The 19,842-nt window shown below is 58.8% G+C and overlaps 1 protein-coding gene across 2 annotated transcripts; it reads left to right on the top strand.

Annotated features, from left to right (window-relative positions):
- Nucleotides 1-13,453: 13,453 nt before the first annotated feature.
- On the top strand, nucleotides 13,454-19,058 carry LOC148162463 (uncharacterized). 2 transcript variants are annotated; one of them, XR_015766843.1, is made up of 6 exons: nucleotides 13,454-13,627; nucleotides 14,089-14,240; nucleotides 15,235-15,418; nucleotides 15,922-16,076; nucleotides 16,857-17,048; nucleotides 17,366-19,058. XR_015766843.1 is itself a non-coding variant. In XM_088018758.1 (5 exons), the coding sequence occupies exons 2-5, from the start codon at nucleotides 14,104-14,106 to the stop codon at nucleotides 17,446-17,448; spliced, it is 558 nt and encodes a 185-aa protein (XP_087874884.1). In that variant the 5' UTR covers nucleotides 13,454-13,627; nucleotides 14,089-14,103; the 3' UTR covers nucleotides 17,449-19,058. The 2 variants fall into 2 exon arrangements, 1 of the variants encoding a protein (XP_087874884.1); XM_088018758.1 differs by lacking the exon at nucleotides 15,235-15,418 and having other exon boundaries at nucleotides 14,089-14,231.
- Nucleotides 19,059-19,842: the final 784 nt, after the last annotated feature.

The raw sequence follows: 19,842 nt of genomic DNA, 5'->3' as shown, positions 1-19,842 counted from the left end.
CTAAGCACCCATGACATGCCAGGCACGTGCTAGCTGCCGGGGAGAGGCAAACTGGCAAATGCGGTTTCAGAGATCTGATGCCAGGACAGGCTCACACCAGCGCAGCCGCCCTTCACACGACCGCAGACTCGGGGAAATGTGTCTGGAGAGAGTGCAAAACAACGGCAGGTCTGACTCACGCCGGGTGGGGCAGGAGGGGTCAGGGAGGGCTTCTCGGAGGAAGGGACATTTGGAAGAGAGCTGAAGCACAGAGGTAGTTAAGGAAGTTGTGTGGGCTTCGGCATAAGAGGAGACCACTTTTGAAAAACCCCAGAGTGGTGGAAGCGGAGGGAAGGGTGAGGGGAGGAGAGCACAGGCCGTGGAGGGAGGTTCAGTCCGAGGAGAGGGAGCCCCGGGCAGGCTCGGGGGCTGAGCTTGGAGCCCAGGACCCCCAAACGGAGATGCCACGTGGGGGGCTGGAGTTCAGAGGACAGAGAGACGTGGGAGCCGGACACATGGAGTCACCAGTATGTACTTGGCGATGCAATTCGCTGGTGCGGTTAGGGCCACCCGAGGAGAACACAGTAGAATGGCATCAGTCAGCTACTGCCATGTAAGGACCACCCACAGGATCTCTGTGCTATGAACCGACACGAATGTACTTAGCTTTCCCGTCTGGGCAGCGTGGGGTCAGGTGGTGCAGGCTGGCCCTGCTGGGCAGTGGGGTCTCCGCAGCTTGCGCCCGCCTTGGGGGGTGGCTGGCTGTGACTGGTTCGCGCCGGCTCTGCTGCCATTGTCCCCCTCCCACCGAGGGCGGCCACGTCCCGCTCGTCTCACGGCCACGCCGAGGCCGCAGCAGGTGAGGCCACAGCAGGCTGGGAGGAACGGCTCAGCACAGGACTGCATTTCTGCCTCAGCGGCTAAGTGAAGCATGTCGAGGGGCCAAACCCCAAGTGCAGAAGGGCCTGCGGGAGGCACGTGGTTTCCTTGGTGGGAGAAACCGCACGTGCCCGGCCAAGGGTGCAGGCACAGGAAGACATGGCCCGTCTGGCCCCCAAACCCTGTCTACAGCGGCATCGCGCTCCTCTCCGGGAGTCAGGCCAGGTGTCCTACCCTGTGCCCCACCCCAGAGCCCCACGTCCCCTCTGGTGGGGGGCAGTAGGATCGAATCCGGGGTCTTGAGGCCACAGAGGCCCCTCGAGACCACACGGCATGAGGCCTCGGTGGATCCCCACGTGCTCAGCATCCGTGGGGGAAGAGACAGCGAGGCCCCAGTGATCACCAGTCGTGGAGCTGGCCCGGAGTGGCCACATCCACCGCAACTCAGGGTCTGGCCGAGGCAGCACGGGGACCTCGCTCCTCCAGGACGTGAGTGGCTCCGGCCCATTGTTCCCTGGCTCTGCCCGCTGAGACCCCCCTTACTCTAAACGCTTGTGTGGAGGCGCTGGGGTCCAGGCCTGTCTGCACAGAGCACGCCCTGGAGGCCCTTCGGAGCTCTGCTCTCTGAAACACTCTGGGTTTCTGTGTAGGCAAGCCTCCTTCATTCCAGCTGCCAGAAACCTCACCCATAGTTCCTGAGGCCACGGCCTCTTTCAGATAGTTCCTTATTAGAACGTGGAGGATACCACATCCCTGAGGGACAGGGTCCCCACACCCTAGATGCCCTCTGCACAGCTTAAGACCTGACCATGCACACCAAAATTCTCCCAGAGTCCTGACAAAGACACGATCCGAAGTCAGCTTGCAAGAACAGACCTTCCGTATCTCACAGTTCCTGTACCAGAATCCCGGCTCAGCTCAGGGGGAGCCTCTGCCTCCAGGTCCCACAGGAGACCGGGGGTGCAGCCTCCGCTCAGGCTCGACCAGGGCAGGCTCTGTCACCAAGACCACTCACCTGGTATTGGCAGGATTCGGTTCAGAAGGGGGGCTCAGGACTTTTCCATCAGCCTGGACCCTCTGTGGGTTCTTAGGACTGGGGTCTCCCAGGGCAGCTCATACTATCTGGTCTTGCTTCTCCAAAGCACAGAATCAAAGAGAGACACACAGACAGACAGACACACAGAGACGGAGACAGAGAATGAACACAGGAGAGAGGGAACCAGGAGAAGTCACGCTTTCCTCCATCAGCTTGGAAATGACCTCCCAAAAGTGTTTTGCCCCATTCTCTCCCTGAGAGCGCGGTCACACAGGCCATCCACCCTGGAGGGGAGGGGATTCCACAGGGATGTGTGAGCAGGATTCGGGAATGCCCGGGAACCACTGTGGGGATTGCCCAGCACGTGGGCGCAGACGAGGCCCTGGGGCCTGAGCCTAACCCTGATGGGAGCCCCTGGAAGTCTGCGTCACCAGGGTACAAGGTCGGAATCCGTTCATTGCAACCTTCCCTCAGGGGCTGGGACACAGGCAGGAGGGGAGTGGCTTTGCCTGGACCCCAGAGCGGACCAGGCCCCTCTGAGCTGTGCTCCATGTCCGGCCCAGCCCCTGGCTGCTCCTTACATTGTCGAGTGTGCACCAGCCTCCTGTGATGGCAGGTACGGAACGTGTGTAGAGGTCCTACACCTGATGGCGTCCCTAGAAGTAGAAGCCAGAACACCCCACTGTGCAGATGGGGAGGCTGGGGAGGCCCTGAGAGGCACGGGGTCTGTCCAGGGTCACAGCCCTGGGCACGCGCAGGAGCCCGGTCTGAACCCAGCTCTGTGTCCTCCCACAAGGGCTGCACCCAGGCCTTGTGGGGCTGTGGGTAGGCTGTGAGGGTGTCACTGTATGGATGGGGCATGGGGGGAGGGTGAGCATTGAACAGCTGGGGGAGGGGCCCTCGGGGGTGGGGCTCTTGTGTGAGGAGGAAGTTGGGCAAGGGGACCCCGACCGTGGTGACCTCACATCCCTGACAACAGAGCCCTTCAGGATTTGGAACCCAGGTAACCAGGAACCCACATTCCAGAGACAGCCCCCGGCCCAGCTAATTTCATTAGAAACACTCAAACCAAGATGTTCACATGCTGCCTTCCGAGGTCCGGAGGCTGCAGGCTGAAGAAAAAGCGCCCAGCAAATGCTGTCTCCACACGATGTCCTGTCAGGGCTCCGCACCGCCTCTGGTCATTTGGTCGGAAAGACGACAAGGTGACACCAGGAGTCCCAGAGCCGGCCACCCAGCCCCACAGGGTCTAATCCACCTGTGCAGCCCCAGGTCCCCACCCGTGTGTGTGTGTGTGTGTGTGTGTGTGTGTGTGTGTGTGTGTGTGTGTGAAGAGGGGTCATGTAGGGTGGCCCAACCCCATTCAAGAGCAGGCTGATGAGGGGTCAGATACCCAGTGGGCAGGTCATGTTCAAGGTCAAGGCTGGCTGGGTGGGACGGAGTGTGTGCGGATGCGAGCTTCTGCCCTGGGTTTATTCCAATTGCCCTGGAGTGGGGGTCACTGTACTACGTGAGACCTGGGCACGCACAGATGTGTGTCTGCTCTGGGAGCAGAAGGGGGACTGGGCAGGGGGACAGGGAGGCTGGCCGGGCAGGGCTGTGATGCCTCTGGGCCGGCTACCCGTCCCTGTCTTTGCAGACCACGGATGACATCGGGAGGAGGCTGGCAGACAGCCGTTCCATTTCCGGGACCTGGGGCGTGACCCCACACGGGTCCTCAGGAGCAGGTGCTGGGGATTGCGGGGGAAGGCCTCCGACACCACCCAGACCACTGTCCCTGGTGGTCATTGACTGGATTGCGCTCCAGGAGCCGGAGCCCACGGAGACCGAGCTCGAGGATGAGAAGCCTGGGGCGGGGTGCCTGTGGGTGTGTGGGGACGGGTCGGGGCTGGCCCCACAGGGAGGAGCCCCGAGAGGCTGGTGTGGGGCCAGGAGCAAAGACTGTGTGCAGAGCACCCAGCGGGTGGACTGCAGTCGGGGAGACGTCCCAGGGAGGTCTCCTTCCTGGCTGTGGCTTCTCTGGGAGGCCCTGGGCTGGGCTCTGTCTTGCAAAGGCCCAAGGAGAGCAGGCACGGGGGTGAGCTTTTCTCCTCTCACAGATGTTCCACGACCTAAGGAGCTAGAGCCGGCTCCAACTCCATCAGCAGCTCTGCAGGGAGGGGTGGTGCCTGCAGAGACTTCAGCAGGAGACCAGGAGCCGGCAGGTGACCTGGCACCTGCCCACGGAGAGCCTGACGCTGACCAGGAAGGGCCTGCTGGAGAACCTGTGCCCGCAGAGCCTGCCCCTGTTCCTGCCACTGTTCCTGCCAGAGCTGGTGACCCTGCGCCTGCCCCGAACTGTGGCCCTGCTCCTTCCCCAGACCCGGCTCCTGCCCTGGATCCTGACCCGTCCCCACCCCTGCCAGTGCCCCTGTCCTTGCCCCTGACCCAGATACTGCCTTGGTTCCTGTATGTGCCATTGCTGCAGACCCTGTCCCTCCCCTTGCACCTGCCCCTTCCCCTTCCCCTGCTTGTGCTCCTGTTCCGGCCCCTGACCAAAGGCCTGCCCCTTCCCCTGCCCCTGCCTGTGTCCCTGTTCTTGCCCCTGACCCAGCTCTTGCCCCCACTCATGTCCCTGCCCCTGCCCGTGCCCCTGCTAGAGCCGAGGGCCCTTCCCTTGCCCCTACTCGTGCCCCTGCAGCTGCCCCTTCCCCAGCACCTGCCTGTGCACCTGTTCTTGCCCCTGCTCCGGATCCTGACCCAGCTCCTGCCCTGGATCCTGCCCCTTCCCTTGCCCCTGCCTGTGCTCCGATTCTTGCCCCTGACCCGGGTTCTGCCCCTGCCCCTGCCCCTGCTCCTGCCTGTGGTCCTGTTCCTGTCCCTGACCCACCTCCTGCCCCTGCACCTGCCCCTTCCCCTACGTGTGCACCTGTTCTTGCCCCTGACCCAGATCCTGCCCTGGATTCTGCCCCTGCACCTGCCCCTGCCTGTGTTCCTGTTCTTGCCCCTGAACCACCTCCTGCCCCTGCACCTGCCCCTTCCCCGACGTGTGCACCTGTTCTTGCCCCTGACCCAGCTCCTGCCCTGGATCCTGCCCCTTCCCCTGCCCCTGCCTGTATTCCTGTTCTTGCCCTTGACCCGGCTTCTGCCCCTGCAACTCTCCGTTCCCCTGTCCCTCCCTGTGCTCCGGTGCTTGCCTCTGACCCAGCTCCTTCCCCTTTCCCTACCCGTTTCCCTGCCCCTGCATGTGCACCCATTCCTGCCCATGACCCACTTCCTGCCCCTGCACCTGTCCGTTCCTCTACCTGTGTCCCTGTCCCTGCCCCTGCCAGAGCCGATGCCCTTTCCCCTGCCTGTGTCCCTGTTCCTGCCCCTGCCCCTGCCAGAGCCGATGCCCCTTCCCCTGCTTTCCAGGGCCGTGGGCCCTTCCCTTGGCCCTGCCTGTGCTCCTGTACTTGCCCATGACCCAGCTCCTACCGTGGATCCGGCCCCTGTCCCTGCTCTTGCATCTGGCCCTGCTCTTGCATCTGGCCCTGCCCCTCCTCCTGTTCCTGCAGGGCTCCCAGAACCACAACCAGAGCCCACATCCTCGAGGGGAGAGCCCCTTGTACAATTCCCCTTAGTTCCATCACCCGACCCTGATGCCCCGCCAGATTGTTTCATCCCCTCCCCCTGTGTTCTTTCTCTCTGGTACATATTAACTGTTATATTATCTTTCCTTATCCTCTACGCTGTTTATTATTTATTTTAAATAAAATTAATTGTTTTCCGTTGGACAAGTCTGGAGCATTAATTATATTCCCAATGCTGTGCCACCGCACCACAGAACATTGCTGCACAATACCTGCTTCCCCAAAGGACACCCTGAGCCAGAAGGCCTCCCTGCCCATTTCTCCCCCAGCCCAGCCCCTGGCGACTCCTAAGCTCCTTTCTCTCTCTGTTCCTTTCCTGGGTGTTTCCTGTATGTGGAATCACAAATAGGCGCCTTTGTGCCTGCCCCCCTATTTTCAAACGGGACTCGTTTTCTTCTGTGTTTATTGGACACAGGATTTCCCTTATTCGATATTGAAATGCCTGGGGGATTACAGATCAGACGTAATCAGAGAGGCCACTTTAGGAATGATGGGCACAATCTCGGGGCCGAAACCCCTGTTCCTGCTGGGACACCTCAGCCTGACCCCAGACAGGACAGGGCTGGTTCCTCCTGTGGCCCACACAGAAACCAGGGAAATGCAGAAAGCTGGAAGATACACCCCAAAGGGCAATGCATTGCTCACAACCCAAGGCCAGAGAAAGCTTTCAGCGGACTCTGGTCCAAACCACGCTCCAAGTCACTGGGTTCCACAGGGACAGAGACCACACGCATGCAAGTCCAAGGGGGGACAGGCACAGGGGGAGTCAGAGAAGCAGAGCTACCAGGTAAGGACTCTGGCAAAAAAAAAAAAAAAAAAAAAAACTCTATGGAGGCAGCGCTGGTCACCCTCAGCCCGGCAGGTGTCTGGTCTGGGGACCAGCAGCCCTGGGGAGAACATGAGGAAGTGGAGGTCCCCTGGAGGAAAGGGTGACGGCACCCCTGTCTGGGAGAAAAGAGCGCAGCACCCATCCCAGGCTGCAGGTGCACCCATCACTTAGTGTGGGCAGCTCACTCCCAGCTTGTTGAAGGGAAGACCCGTGTCCATAATCCTCTATTTGCAACAGAATCCATAAAGGGGAGTTTCTGGGTCAACACGTATACAGTGTTTAAGGTACAAGCCTCGAATTCCAACATCCATGGTCTGCTTGTCCACCTTGACCCTTGTTTGGGAAGCAGGGGTGGGGAACCCTGGGGCTGTGACCTTTGGGAGGGGTGGGGAGGGGGAGCTCTGAATGGAGTGACCAAGGCACCCGGGGTGACCTGCCCAGGAGGGACCCTCTAGCTCCCCAGCCCCTCTCCTGACCTCATGCACGATGGCGAGGGTGTGATGATGAAGGTGCTGGCCCTTGGCTGGCGAGTTCCGTACCCGGTTCAGGAGCTGCTCAGGCTCCACACCGGGCTCTGATCCCAGAGCTGGCGCGAGAGCTGAAGCTGCAGCTGCCCCAGTCTCGGGAGCTGCGGCTCGCATCGCTGTTGGACCTGGCTCGAGCTCTGGGGCAGGTGCTAGAGCTGAATCCCCCTCCAGAGATCCGGTTCCGCACTTGGATAAGGCTCTTGAACCCACGAACGGCTTTCCTCCCCTGCCCATTTCATGGATGACAAAACTCGGGACGGTGATGGGACCGGCTACATGGGGGTAATGGCTACGGGGGGATTCAGCCCAAGGATCCTGCATGCCCTTCACCTCGTGCCCCATACAGGTCGGTCCTGAGCTGCCCGACAGGAGCAAGGGCCTGAACCGCTGCTCCTGGCACCTGATCCCACCTGATCAGAGACACTCACCTGGGACCTGAAGTCCTCGTTTGACCTCTGCTCCGGCCAGCCCCACGTGAGCAGGGACCGTGCTTCCTCACCACTGGGTCCGCAACCCCCAACACAATGCCTGGGAGGTGGTAGCCCTTCACATTGTAGTGAATCACAGGGATCCCCCAGCAGCCCCGTCATGCGGGGGATGTTGCTTACAGATGAGAGATCTGGGCCACAGACTTGTGTTCACTCTTTCACCACTCGTGCATTATTCCCACCTGTGTCTGTTCGCTGGAATTCAGAGGGGACCCCCAGAAACCCTCCCTGCCCTCGGAGCTCCCAGTCCAACCTGTGGGTCAGCATCTCACCTACAGTCTGCAAGGGGGCGATACAGAGCTAGAGCATCTCTAGCACCAGACCTTGCAGGAGGCATGGGGCAGAGTCAGCCCTGGCGGCAGCTAAGATCTAGAACCATCTGATGCACTAGAACCTGCCCCAGCGCTGACTTGAGCCAGCCGTGGAAGCAGCTCGAGAGCCTGAGCCAGTGCCCCCACAGACTAGAGCCCCTCCAGCTCCGACCCGTGGACCCCGACCACAGGCAAAACCCGCTCCGGCATGAGGTCCAGAGCAAAGCCATCTGCACACCAGTTCTCCCACCCGATCCGGCGCCATTCCCAGAGTGAGAGCCAGCCCGAGATCGAGAGCCACTTCTCGAGACAGCTCAGCGCTGCTGTGGGAGGCTGTGGGGCGTTTCCTCTGAGAAGGCACAGGGACAGGCTGTGGGGATCAGCACAGGGTGATCACCCGGGCAGGGTGGTGATCTTCTCTCCTCCTGCTGCTTGGGCACCATCTCCAGATGGAGGACTGGCCACTGCAGCGGGGCTGGTCACCACTGTAGAGTCAACGCGGCTGCAGAAGCAGCTACAGACCCAAAGCCCGCTCCAGAGCTCGAAGCATTTCCATCTTCTGCTGCGGTGCCTTCGCCGGGAGCTTGGGAGCTGGAGCCAAGTGCGCCCCAGTGTGAGTAAGCCCCTGGACCTATGGCTCCATCACCAACTCCAGAGCTAGAGCCAATGAAAAACTCCAAGCTGGCCCAGCTCCACACTCAGCTCCGGCTGTTCCCCAGACACGGAGACAGCGCTGGCTCCCCCTGCAGAGCTAGAGCCAGTGGGCTCCGCGCAACAAGCCCCAACCCAGCATCAGATCCAGAGCTACAGCCGGCTCCGGCCCCAGCTCCCGGACCAGCTGATGAGCTACCACCAGGGCCAGTTCCAGCACCAGAGTCGGCCTCTCCTCACCGGCGAGGAATTCCTTTCTTCTCTTTTGGCTTCTTTTTCTTTTCATGATTCCAGGTATGCTATGTTTCTAATTTAATATAAACTAAACGTTATCTTTTTCAACATTTCACAGTGTGCAATCCATTGTTACTAACTACATTTCCCGCGCTGGGCACCATCACCACTCTCTAGTCCCAGAACATTTAATGCCCTGGAGAGAAACCCCGCCCCCACTGAGCAGGCAGGCCCTGGCCATTCCCCACTCCCCCTGCTCCCTGGCAACCACCACTCTGGCACCTGTCATTTACCTGTGATGAATCTCTCATACACGTGGGATCATACCGTATGTGGTATTTGAGGGCTAGTTTCTTCCACTGAGTATAATGTTTTCGAAGTTCACCCACGTCATAGCATGTATCAGTACTTCATTCCTGTCATGGCTTAATGAATTCCATCATATGAACACACCACGCTGTGTTTATCCATTCACCTGTGGATGCACCTGTGGGTTGTCTTCACCTTTCAGTTATTGCCAAGAGTCCTGCTGCGAATATTTATGGGCAGGCTCTTGTTAGAGTGCCTATATTCCATTCTGTTTAGATAATGAGTGGAATTGGGCCAAACGGTAACAGCATGCTCAACGTTTGGACGACGTGCCACACCCTTTGCCACAGTGGCTCCGCCATGTTATATCTCCCCCAACAATGGAGGAGGCTTCTCTTTCCCCAGATCCTCTCCAACACTTGTTATTTCTGCTGATTCACTAGAGCCCCCCTCCTGGGTGCGGGAAGGTACGTCACTGTGGTGTTGGCTTGTATTCCCCTACTATCTCATGATGAAAATCATCCCATGTGCTCACTGGGCCATCGGACTATCTTCTTGGGAGGAATGTCTATTATTTTCAGTGGGGTTGTTCATGTTCTTAAGTTGTCGGAGTTTTTTATACATTCTAGATGCAAGACTCTTAGGAGATTTGCAAATATTTCCTACCATTCTTTGGGTTTCTTTACATTCTCTTGAGATTATCCTTTCATTCACAAAAGTTTGTAGCAATGTTGAAGTCCAGTGTCTCTGTTTTCTCTGTTGTTGCTTGTGCTTCGGGTGCCATAAAGAGACACCATTGCCAAATCCAAGGAAATGAAGTTCTGCCCCTATGTGCTCTTAGTTTCCTTCTGAGTGTTCAGCATTTTCACCCTTAAAGTTCATGCTTTGATCCATTTGGAGTTCATTTTCTATACGGTGGAAGGTAGTGCTCTGACTTCACTCCTTCAGATGGGGATATCTAGTTTCTCAACACTATTTGCTAGAGACACTGTTTTTGCCGCATTGAATGATCCTGGTATCCATGTTCAAAAACGACTGACTGTACATGTATGTATTCCTTGGTTCTCTGCGGTATTCCACTGATCCATATGTGCTGGACTTCTCTGCTCATACCTTTCGGGAAATATTATAATCTCATACAGAGTTTTTCAAATTCTTTGGATTATTTGCATATAAGATCATGTCAAAATTAAATAAACTTTTTCTTCTTCCTTTCCACTTGGGAGATTTTAGTGATTAAACTTGTATAATTTCTCTGACCAAACTTCTATGACAATACTGAAATGAAGTCGTGGACATGGGCATCCTTGAATTATTTGGAATTTTAAGGAGAAAACTCTGTCTTTCACCACAGAGAATGATATACATAATGAGGTTTTATTCATAAATATCCTTTATCATAATTATTAAAGACTTTTATTTATTTATTTGAGAGGGAGAGCATGCAAACCCAAGAGTGGGGAGGGGCAGAGGGAGAGAATCTCCAAACAGACTCCCTACTGAGTGCAGAGCCCTCCCTGCAGCTCAGTCTCAAGACTCTTGAGATCATGACCTGAGCCCAAACCAAGAGTCGGACACTCAACCCACTTGAGCCACCCAGGCACCTCTCCTTTATCACAATTAAATTTTCTATTTCTATTTTATTGAGAGTACTTGTTATGAAAAGGCTTGGATTTTGTCAAAGCTGATCCTATATCAGTTGAGATGGATCACGTTTCTTATGGATGTGGTCCATGACCCTGCTTAGCTACGTTGAACAGCCTTTGCATTCCTGGTGTAAATCACACTTGGTCATGGTGTATAGTCCTGTCAGTGTGCTGCTAGATTCGGTCTGCTAGAATTCTGTCGAGGATCCGTGCCTCGCTCTTCATAATGCATTTTGGCCTGCCGTTGTCTTTCTTGTAAGGTCTTTGTCAGTCTTTGGATTCGGGACGATGCTGGCATTCTAGGGTGATGTGGGAAGTATTCCCTTCTCTTGTACTTTTTTCAGACTTTCAGAAGGATTGGTATTATGTCTTCTTTAAACGTGTGGGACAAATCACCAGGGAAAGTGTCAGGTTCTGGGCTTTTCATTTGGGGGAAGTTCTCATTACTGCTTCAGTCTATTTACTTATTGCAGGTCTGTTCAGGGTTTCCATTCCTTCTGGAGTCACTTTGGTAGTTTGTGTGCTTCTCAGAATTATCTGCTCCATCTCAGGGAGCCACTTTGTTGGTATAAAGTGGTTCCATTTTTGTCTCCTTGTCAATTTTGGTAAATCTGCAAAAGAAAGAACTGTTATTTTCACTGATTTTCTCACGTGCTCTTCTCCTCCGTTTATCTCTGCCCTAATCTTCATAATTTCTTTTTCTCTACTAACTTGGATCTTCTCCTTTGCCTGAGCCACAGGAACATTCTAACTCTTCCAGATGCCAGCCAGCCAGAGGGCCGTCGTCCAGGTCTGCCTTGTTGGGTACAGAAGCAATACCGAGTGCAGTGGATCAGGCTACCTGGGCAATTTCAACCTCACCTGGCATTCCAGGCCACCCCCAGACTGTCATTTCAGGCTGAGCCTCTCCTCCTGCCAGGCATGATGCCCAGCAACAGACTGACCTGGCTTCCCATGAACCACTCATGACCTTAGGTGACTTCTGTGCTGAAGGCACAGGAAGACTAGCTGAATTTTGCCAAGGAGCACTGCCCATGAGCAGAAAACCCTGCATAGACCAGGGCACTGTCTTCTGTGCACTTCCTTCACACCTTCCCATGCATGGGTCACAGCCACCTGTGCCCGTGGACACCCAAGAGCACCCATTCACCCAGGGTGTCTGATCAATGCAAAGTCAGCCCTTCAATTCTGCCACCACACCCCCAACACAACACCCAAGACCAAAAGGAGCCCTCACTCCAAGTCCTTGGACCAGCTCAGATGCAGCCCCTACCCGCACAGCAGGGACAACGCCCACCTGCTCTGCATGCTCCTCCAGCCCGATGTGGATGTGGAGGAGATCAGCGTGGGTTTTGTGTCAGGGTCCCTGATCGCCAGGAATAGGAAGTGACTGATCTACCCTTTCTCCCTGACAGACATCCCTTCCTGGAGCCTGGGTCCCCACTCCACAGCCAAGGGGCCAAGAAGACTCAGTCTCTAGAAGCTTCTGGGCTAGATGCTGACAGGGTGTGCCTTGCACAGTCTGGTGTTTCTGCTTGCCTTGCCGTTCCTCAAGTTCCGGAGTTGACCTCCCAGTCATCGCTGGAGACCTCAGGCATCATCTCAGCTTCTGTCAGCTCCTCCACCTCCTCAGCCTCCATCAGATCTGTGGCAGCCTCGGAATCACAAGATCTCCATGTCTCAGGGTCTGCAACCACAGCTCCTCGCTGCCACTCTCCATGCAGCAGGTGGCGCTGCTGCCTCATCCCCATCAGCCTGGACATGAAGATGGGCACCATGTACAAGAGCATCCTGCTGAACTGGGCATGTGGGGCATCCCTTTGGTCTCCTCACTCAGACCTTTCTGGGTACTGACCTCACTGGAACAGCTAGCTACTCTGACGAGAAGCCATCTCTGGACCTTCCAGGCAGCATGCCCAGGCCTGGAAGGACGCAGATGCCCACCACGGCCCCCACTCTACACAGGAGGAAACTGCATCAGCCTCCTCACCTCTGGCTGGTGCTTGGGGATCCACGCTTGAGTGGGGGCAATAACATGCCCACCAAGCTCCTTCTAAGTCTAGGATGCTGTGGCTCTGATAAGACTGCCTGGACTGTGTCCCCTGAACCCACAACCCGCAGTGTCCCCTGACTCCTTGCCCAACGTCCAGAAAGCCCTGCATGATCTGGTCTAGACATGCTCCCCAGGGTGCACCCCTCACCCCACTCTCTCCTCTGTAGGGCCTTCATCTCCCAGGGAGCCCGTCAAGATGTTGCCCCTCAGAACACCCCCATCCAGGATGGACTCACCTCCAAGCCTGGGCTCAAAGGCTACTTCCTCGGGCTCCTCTGGAAGCTCAGGCTTTGGGTCAGGTTGATCTGGGTTCAAACCCACAGCAGGGCCCTGTCACAGCCCTGTGACTGGCAAGCTCCTATGGGAACTCTTGGGACCTCCGTTTTCTACTTTGAAGATGGGGTCAGTGACTCCCACCCCAGGAGGATGTGTTGGGGATTAAAGCAGGGAGATGAGAGTGTGTGAGTGCCGGACCTTGGGGAGACGGGGTGCTGCCAGGAAGACAGGGGAGGGGATGTAGAGGAGAGAAACGCGGCCTGAACTCCTCCCTGCCCAGACGTGTCCCCATTCCCCCTCCCCTGACCCAGCCATGCACCGGGACGAACACTGGAGTGGAACGTGGCGGCCAGGACGGCAAGGTGGGGGGTATATTTCATTCCTCCCTAGTCCCCAGGTCTCCATGTCCACTCAGTCCAGCGGCCCTGCCTGGGGGGAGTGGGGCTGGCCCCCGGCCTAAGGGGACATGAGGGTCACTGAGCAGGCAGTGGAGATCGGGACCTGTGGCACTGACCCCACAGTGAGCCCTTGGTGTTGCGCATGCCTGCTGGGAGGTGGGGTCCCGCGCATGCGCCGTCTGCTGGGCCGTGTGCGCGCCTGCGCAGGATCCACCGGCCTCCGACGACCGTTGGCGGGAGGACCCCGCCCACCCAGAGTGCACCTGCGCCACGTCCACCCAAAAGGTGGGAGCCGACCGGCCACCCAGAACCACGCTAATGGAGTTCCTCCTCCAACCCCTCGTGGGACAGTCCGCAAACTGAGGGCAGGAGACGGAGGGACTGGCCTGGGACGCAGCAGGTGAGCAGAGGCTAGAGGAACGGGGAGGGTTCCGGCTTCCGAGGCCAAGCTTCACCTCCCATGGGGTTTCCTTTGGGAATGAGGGTCCCTAAGATCCTGGGGGACCATGGCCCACACTCCCATGTGGGGCCCTTTCCTCCGGTCATCCTCGCATGGACACACATACACACAAGGCTCTGTGCGCACACTCACACACACACACACACACACATACACAAACACACAATCTAACTCCCCAGGGGGGGTCAAGGGGGCGTGGACCCTGGAGGTGACAAGGGGGGAGGAAGGAAGAGGTTGGAGGCAGCTGGGTCCTGGGGTGTGGACATTGTCTCCTGGGAACATGCCCGGGGCCATAGCATGGGGGATGGGGGAGACATGGCAGGCTGATGGCAGGGCGTCCCCAAGATGCCCAAGGGCTGTCACTGGCACCCGCACTCTAGAGACAGCCCCCTTCCAAACAGTTCACTAGGCTGGAGATGCTCCGATCCTGCTGTATCCCGACGTCCCAAGGATGTGGTCTCAGGAAAGCCATTTCCTACACTGCAGACCTGGGTTCATGTCTCACCCCTGACACCTCTGGCCATTTGCCTGGAAAGACCCAAAGGTAACACAGGTAGGCCCAGAGCCAGCCAGGCCAGCCAGACACTGCTGTGATCTGACAATGCAGCCCAACTCGTGTGTGTGTGTGTGTGTGTGTGTGTGTGTGTGTATAGACGTCTCAGGCAGGGTAGCCCACCCTGAGCAGGAGCAGGGCGATGAGGGGCCAGATGCCTGGTGGGTGCATCATGTTCACACCCCAGGTCAAGGCTGGCTGGGTGGGACGGGGTGTGCTGGGGCGGCCTCCTCCTCCCCAGGGTGTATCCAGAGCCCTGTAGATGTATGTCACTGCATCCCAGGTGCAGGGCTGTGCCTGCACGGGGCTGTGTCTGATCTGGGAGCAGCAGGGGGACTGCGCAGGGCGACGGTGAGGACAGCGGGGCCGGGCTGTGATGCCTCCAGGCCGGGCGCTGCTCACTGTCTTTGCAGAGCCCCATGGAAGAAATTGGGGAGAAGCTGGTCAACAGGAACCTCCCTCTACGGCTGCCCAGTGTGGGGCCCGTGCAGCAGGCAGCCAGTAAGGGCTGGTGCAGGCTCAGGGGGAGTGTGGGGACGACGGCTCTCCAGGCCCGGGCTCGGGGAGGGCCAGGAGGGTCTCCTGCCCCAAAGCCATCCAGGTCACTGACCCCCCGGGCTGCCACGACGGCTGTGCCCCTTACCTGGCCGTAATGTCAACCCCAGGAGTCTGGGCTGCTCCCTTCACACACACCAGACACACACACACACACACACACACACACACACACATACCACACAGACACACACACACCACACACCGCACACACACACCCCACACACACACCACATACACACAAACCATGCACACACTCCACACACACACACAGACACAACACACCCGGCCCAGCCCCAGCCTTGGTCAGGTACAAAATCACCCTTCACACACGTGTAAGATGATCCAAACCAATTGTTGATATTCTTTTGCACTTCGGGACATGGACAGGAATATTTTTGCAGTTTCTCTTTTGTGAATTATCCCCCTTTATCCAAAGATTAGCCCCATTGTGAACAGAAGTCCACCCTGCCACTGGGTGAGAGCCCGAGGCTGTGGGCGGTCCGTGCTGACAGCCTGAGCAAGCTGGTGGAGCCGGGGCAGGCCCTCTCCCATGGCCCCTCTCCCGGAGCACCTCCCAAGGAACGCCCCCCAGCCCTTCCCACACCTGCTGCTCACAAGAGGTGAGCAGGCTCCCCGTCCCGCCCAGCAGCTCCCCCTCACCTGCGGGCTGTGTGTCTCAGGCGTTTCACGGCCCCTCTCCGAACCTCAGGTGTCTCCTGGGGACCCTGCGTGCCATGAGGCCCGACCCCACACAAGGGGTGACTGGCGGGACCGGTCCCCGACCCTGTGGCCGGCCCACAGAGAGGTGGCCTGGGGCTGAGGCAGTTCCTCTCCACCCTGAAGGAGCTCTCTGCCCCAAGCCTCGATGTCCTCTATTTGGGGAAAAGCCACATTACCGCCTGTGACGAGGTTTCAGATTCCATCTGGGGCTCCCATCCTGGGGGGAGCCAGAGCAGGGATCCCTGGGGGCTGGCAGAGGGGCCGCAGACCCACTCAGACATCTGAAAGGTGCTGGTTGGGCGTCATTGACTCCACACATGGACAGGAAGCCCCTTCTCGACATTTTGCATTATTCAGGGAACAGGGCAGACAAATCTCCCTGCCCCGCGGGCCTCTGTTCTAGGTGGAGGTCCACCGGTAACCCTAGACGACAAAGCAGAGATGGGCACAGGACGTTGCGTGGGACGCCCTGCCGGCCTCCTCTAGATGTGGATCCCTCCGCTCTCATTGTCCGAAGGATGATGGCCCCTAGGATGAAGAAGAGCCCCTGTCTCCAAGGTGGGGGACATCTGGTGCTTTGGCAGGACTGGGGGTGCTGGGCAGAGCCCTGGCTGCCCCGCGTCTGTCATGGCTGCTGGAGGGCGGCGGTGTGGGGGCCTCTCCTGCAGGACAGGAGTGAGGCAGCTGAGGCTGTGGGCCTGGGGCCTAGGGAGCGGAGGGGAGGCTGGGGGCCCCACCTGCCCTGACCCGATCCAGGGGACACCGGCTCACATAGGGGCCTCACACTGGGTCCCCCACGTGGGGGCCTGCACGTGGGGCCTGGACAGGCTGGGCAGCCGTCCCTAAGAATAGTGTCAGTGAGGAGACCCCACGAGCCTACAAGGGAGTCAGGCAGCCGTCGGAGCAGGGGCTGGGGGCCGAGGGGCCGTGAGAGCCCAGGCGGGCTGGGCCGAGGGACACTGCCCGTTCCCTCCTCCTTCACGGACTTCTGCAGCTCCTCTGTGGTGCCCCAGGGCCGGGACAGAGCAGACACTGCACCCCCTCCCCACCCTCCTTGAATTTCCAGTGCAACAGGAGGGACCCCAGACAGATAGAGGTGTGGGGCAGGCTCCCCTGAGGAAGGCAGGGGTGCTCACACCCGTGATGGAGGGCTCCCTCCCATGGAGACTGCCGGCCCCCCGAACCTGCTGGCCACACCTGCGACTGCCTGGATGGCCAGTGTGGGTGGGCTGGCGGGGGGCCTGGCCTGTGGATGGAGCATCCCCAGGGCTGCCCCAGGGGGCTGTGTGGAAGGGCAGGCCAGGCCACTGACTTGGCTTCCTGCCCGCCTACCTCCAGGGCCATCTCCTCCGTTCTGGGCACCTGGCTGGACCAGACTCGGAGGACTTCTGTCAGCCCCAGACGTTCCCTGCCTCAAGCAGCTGGTGGCCTATGTGCAGCTCCACATGCCCAGTTCCGACCTGGAGCGCCGTGCCCACCTTCTGCTGACCCGGCTGGAGCACACAGAGCCCACAGAGGCCGAGCGTGAGGGTGAGAAGACCGGGGCTGGGTGCCTGTGGGTGTGGGGGGAAGGGTCGGGGCTGGTCCCACAGGGAGGAGCCCCGGAGGCTGGTGTGGGGCCTGGAGCAAAGACTGGGCTCCGAGCGCCCAGTGGGTGGACTGCAGTCGGGGAGACGTCCCGGGGAGGGCTCCTTCCTACCTGGGGCATCTCTGGGAGACTCTGCGCTGTGCACGCACAGGTGTGTGTCTGATCTGGGAGCAGCAGGGGGGCTGGGCAGGGGGACAGTGAGGACGTCCGGGCAGGGCTGTGATGCCTCCGAGCTGAGTGACAGTTCCTGTGTTTGCAGAGCCCCATGGAAGCTGGCTTGGATTCTGCCCCTGCACCTGGCTCCTCACACAAGTTAGGGACACAGGTGGAGCCTGGCTCTAGCTCCTGAGATGGTGGAGCAGCTGAGAAAGGAGAAGAAAAGCTCAGCCCATGCCTCCTCTCCATGGGCCTTTGCAAGACAGAGCCCAGCCCAGGGCCTCCCAGAGAAGCCGCAGCCAGGAAGGAGCCCTCTCTGGGGCGTCTCCCTGACTGCCATCCACCCGCTGGGCCCTCTGAGCCCAGTCTTTGCTCCTGGCCCCTCACCAGCCTCCGGGGTCCTCCCTGTGGGGCCAGCCCCGACCCGTCCCCACACACCCACAGGCACCCAGTCCCAAGCTTCTCAGCCTCGGGCTCGACCTCCGTGGGCTCCGGCTCCTGGAGCACAATCCAGTCAATGACCACCAGGGACAGTGGTCTGGGTGGTTTCGGAGGCCTTCTCCCACAATCCCCAGCCCCTGCTCCTGGGGACCCCTGTGGGGTCACGCCCCAGCTCATGGAGTAGGAGGAGGTGTCCGCCAGCCTCGTCCCCATTTCATCTGTGGCCTGCAAAGACAGGGATGGGTAGCCGGCCCAGAGGCATCACAGCCCTGCCCAGCCAACCTCCCTGTCCCCCTGCCCCGTCCCCCTGTTGCTCCCAGATCAGACACACACCTGTGCGTGCACAGCCCTGCACGCGGGACACTGACCCATCCCTGCAGGGCGATCGGGATAAACCCTGAGGCAGAAGCTCGCAGCCCCCCACACCCCATCCCACCCAGCCAGCCTTGACCTTGAACATGACCTGTCCACTGAGTATCTGACCCCTCATCAGCCTGCTCTTGAACGGCTTGGCCCACCCCACAGGACCCCTGTTCTCACACACACACACACACACACACACACACACACACACACACACACACACGGAGGGGACCTGGGGCTGCATACATGGATTAGACCCTGTGGGGCTGGGTGGCTGGCTCTGGGCCTCCTGGTGTCACCTTTCGGTCTTTCCAGCCAAATGGACAGAGACGTCGGGGAGCCCTGACACGACATCCCCAGCGAGGGAGTGTTTGCACAGTTTGCTTTCCTCAGCCTGTAGTCTCTGGACTTCGGGATGCAACATGCAAACATGTTTTTGGTTCGAGGATCTCCAACGAAATGAGCTGGGCAGGGGGCTGTCTCTGGAATGTGGGTGCCTGTGGTAGCCCTTTGTGCATCATGGGGACCCCTGGCATTCAGCCTGGCAAGTTACCCCTCCCCACGCCATGGCCCCGGGCATGATTCCAAGAGTTCCCATAGGAGCTTGCCTGTCACAGGGCTGTGACATGGCCCCGCTGTGGGTTTGAACCCAGGTCAATCTGACCCAAGCCGGAGCTCATGCAGGAGCCTGAGGAAGTAGCCTTGAATGGTACAGCTGAAAGTGACGGAAGCTTAACTTTTACTGAATCTAAATACTAACTGTTAAATGTAAAAATCATAAAACATGTAACAGAAAAGGGTGAAGGGTGGGGACGCCTGGGTGTCTCAGTCGGTTAAAGCGTCTGCCTTCGGCTCAGGTCAGGACCTCAGGGTCGTAGGATCGAGTCCGGGTGTGGGCTCCCTGCTCAGGGCGGGGGTCTCTTTCTCCGTCTCCCTCTGCTGCTCCTGCTGCTTGTCTGCTCTCTTCCTCTCTCTAACAAATAAAATTAAAAAAAAAAAAGTTTCTCTTTAAAAAAATAAAAAGATTGGGTGACAGGTGGACCTGGGCAGAGCGGCTCGAGTCCTGGGCTGGAGCTGCGGCCGATGCCAGGGATGCCCCCGGCTCCTGCCGTGGAACCAGCCCAGGACCTGACCTGGAGCTGCAGCCGAAGCTGGCTCCGTCCCCGGTGTGCGGGCTCAAGCTGGTTCTGGAATGGACTCCAGGGCTCAGCGAACTCTCAGGCTGGCATTGTTGCCAAATTTGGTGGAGGAACCGGCGGCAGAGAGGACTGCTGTGCTGGAGCTGGTCCAGGTGAGCAGGTAGAGGGGCCTCTAGCCCGGGAGCTTCCGCCGGGGGGGCTGTCGTCGGTAGTCGGTGCGGGGGCTGCTGTGTTCGGCGGCTCTGGCTTTGTGGGTGGAGGTAATACTCGCTCTGCCGCAGGTCTGAGCGTCTGCTCTAGCTCGCCAGGTGGTAAGCGCCCCTGTGTCTGTGCAGCGGGGGCAGGAGCCTGCTGAGGGGCAGGGGGCTTACTCACACTGGGGCACACTTGGCTCCAGCTCCCGAGCTCCCGACAAAGGCACCGCAGCAGAAGATGGAAATGCCTCAAGCTCTGGAGCGGACTTTGGGTCTGTAGCTGCTTCTGAGCCCCGTCAACCCTGCAGTGGTGACCAGCCCCGGTGCAGTGGCCAGTCCTCCATCTGCAGATGGTGCCAAAGCAGCAGGAGGAGAGAAGATCACCACCCTGCCAGGGTGATCACCCTGTGCTGATCCCCACAGCCTGTCCCTGTGCCTTCTCA

This window comes from Eumetopias jubatus, unplaced genomic scaffold (genome assembly GCF_037043125.1).
Source record: "Eumetopias jubatus isolate StellerSeaLion01/CBP00866 unplaced genomic scaffold, mEumJub1_p1.0 scaffold_15, whole genome shotgun sequence".
Lineage (NCBI taxonomy): Eukaryota > Metazoa > Chordata > Mammalia > Carnivora > Otariidae > Eumetopias > Eumetopias jubatus.
Note: the sequence above shows the minus strand (reverse complement) of the source record. Positions and strands in the feature narration are given on the sequence as shown.